Raw genomic sequence first — 1,928 nt, forward strand, 5'->3', positions numbered from 1 at the left:
ATAATAATAATAATAATAATAATAATAAAAATGTTGCATGTTTCAGGCCAATTGTTAAACTATCATCTCTTCTATAACACAAAAAATTTACACACAAATCTTGATAAGGTAGCCTCTTGTTTCCTTGCTTAGCATGATATTTAATAAGTCCATAACAGTCACCCCTTATTCTTTTAGGGTAACTCATTAATTCAGAATCTGAATCCTATGAAAATTAATATATTTCATTTTATTACACATGGCAGCTCTATCCTTTTTCAATTCATAGACCACTTTGTAGTCAGTATTTATGATCAAAAATGTGTAGACTTGCAGTTTTAGGGCCATATTTTATTGCTGTCTGTATGTCTTCTTTTATTTTGTTTTCATTTGTATTTGAATATTTACAATCATTTTTTGAAGAGTCCGTCTGATCTCATGGTTCCTGAGGCTGTAGATAATGGGATTCATCATAGGAGTCACCACAATGTATAATAGAGACCTAAACTTGTTTGTGCTAAATGAGCTCTCATCAGATGGCGCCAGGTAAACTGTGATCAGGGTTCCATAATATGCACATACAGTGGCAAGGTGGGAGCTGCATGTGGAGAAGGCTTTTTTTCTTCCACTGTTGGATGAAATGTTAAGTATTGTGAAGAAAATGATGATGTAGGTTATGATAATTAAGAAAAAAGGAATGAAGGCTACTAAAATAGATATGAAAAAATCAACCAATAACAACATTGAAGTGTCTGAAGAAGACAATTCTACTATTGGGCCAAAGTCACAGTAGTAATGGTCAATGTAATTGAGACCACAAAATTGCAACTGGCAAACCATAATTATTTCACTTGATAAAATGAAGACCAATAACCAACATCCAACAATCATTTTGAGGCAGACGTGAGGCACCATTATTGAATTGTAACGCATCGGATTGCAAATGGCCAAATAGCGATCAAAAGACATTATAACAATAAGAAAACATTGCACTGATCCAAAAATTAAAAACAGGTACAGCTGCATGATACAGCTAGAGACAGGTACTTCTTTTACATCCCTTAATATAATATCTAACATCATTGGTATTATGGTGGTGGTTATTAGGACATCGGCTACTGCTAGATGTTTAAGGAAGATGAACATTGGAATTTTGAGATGATCACTTGTCGACACTAAAACAATAAGGACAAGGTTTCCATTTAGTACCACAATGTAGGAGAAGAGGAAGACGATGAAGAGTAGAATTTTGAATTTATATAGACCTTGAAATCCAAGAAGTAAAAACACTGTGACTTCAGTCTGATTGTCCTCACACATTCTGAGGAAGAGGTCACTGACCACGATTTTTCCTGAAAAAAGTAATTTGTTATCTTTCAACATATTGCAAACTATGATAAACTATCACCAAACATTACAACAGTTATCTTGGGTACCTCTGGAAAGATGGCACATTTCTAAGCATATTTTACTGATATTATTTTATTTTGTAGTACATTAATCACCAACAGAAACTAATGTTTATCTATCCCAATATCACTTCATGCTCATCTTGGATAGCCTCATGTTTTAGCTAAAAAATATTTGATTATTTGAATGCTATTTTTTAAATTTATGTCAATTTATTTCCTGTATCCAAAATGTGCTTAAAGTGATACTTACTTTTAAACAATTTGTCTTTACAATACAGATCACCAAGTTAATTTTTTAAAGGTCCATACAATTCCACCACTCTGAATTTCTGGAATTCTAGAGTCTATGTTATGAGGAAAGATAACGGACAGAATATACTATTATGGACAAATATACATCACATTCACCAATCACAGCATGCTCTACCTCTATAGTACTACATATATTTATATATATATATATATATATATATATATATATATATGTATATATATATATATCTATATCCTACACTTGGGTTTATAAAGAAATGGCCA

The 1,928-nt window shown here is 31.9% G+C and overlaps 1 protein-coding gene across 1 annotated transcript; it reads right to left on the minus strand.

The window, feature by feature from the left end:
* Positions 1–354: 354 nt before the first annotated feature.
* On the minus strand, positions 355–1,299 carry LOC142150499 (olfactory receptor 11L1-like). Its single transcript, XM_075205696.1, has one exon. The coding sequence runs from the start codon at positions 1,297–1,299 to the stop codon at positions 355–357; it is 945 nt and encodes a 314-aa protein (XP_075061797.1).
* Between the last annotated feature and the right edge of the window lie 629 nt (positions 1,300–1,928).

Source organism: Mixophyes fleayi, chromosome 4 (genome assembly GCF_038048845.1).
Source record: "Mixophyes fleayi isolate aMixFle1 chromosome 4, aMixFle1.hap1, whole genome shotgun sequence".
In the NCBI taxonomy this organism is placed as follows: Eukaryota; Metazoa; Chordata; class Amphibia; order Anura; family Limnodynastidae; genus Mixophyes; species Mixophyes fleayi.

Bases quoted from the DNA above. Each gene is read 5' to 3' on its own strand.
- LOC142150499 (XM_075205696.1), bottom strand. From the start codon at position 1,299: ATGTGTGAGGACAATCAGACTGAAGTCACAGTGTTTTTACTTCTTGGA.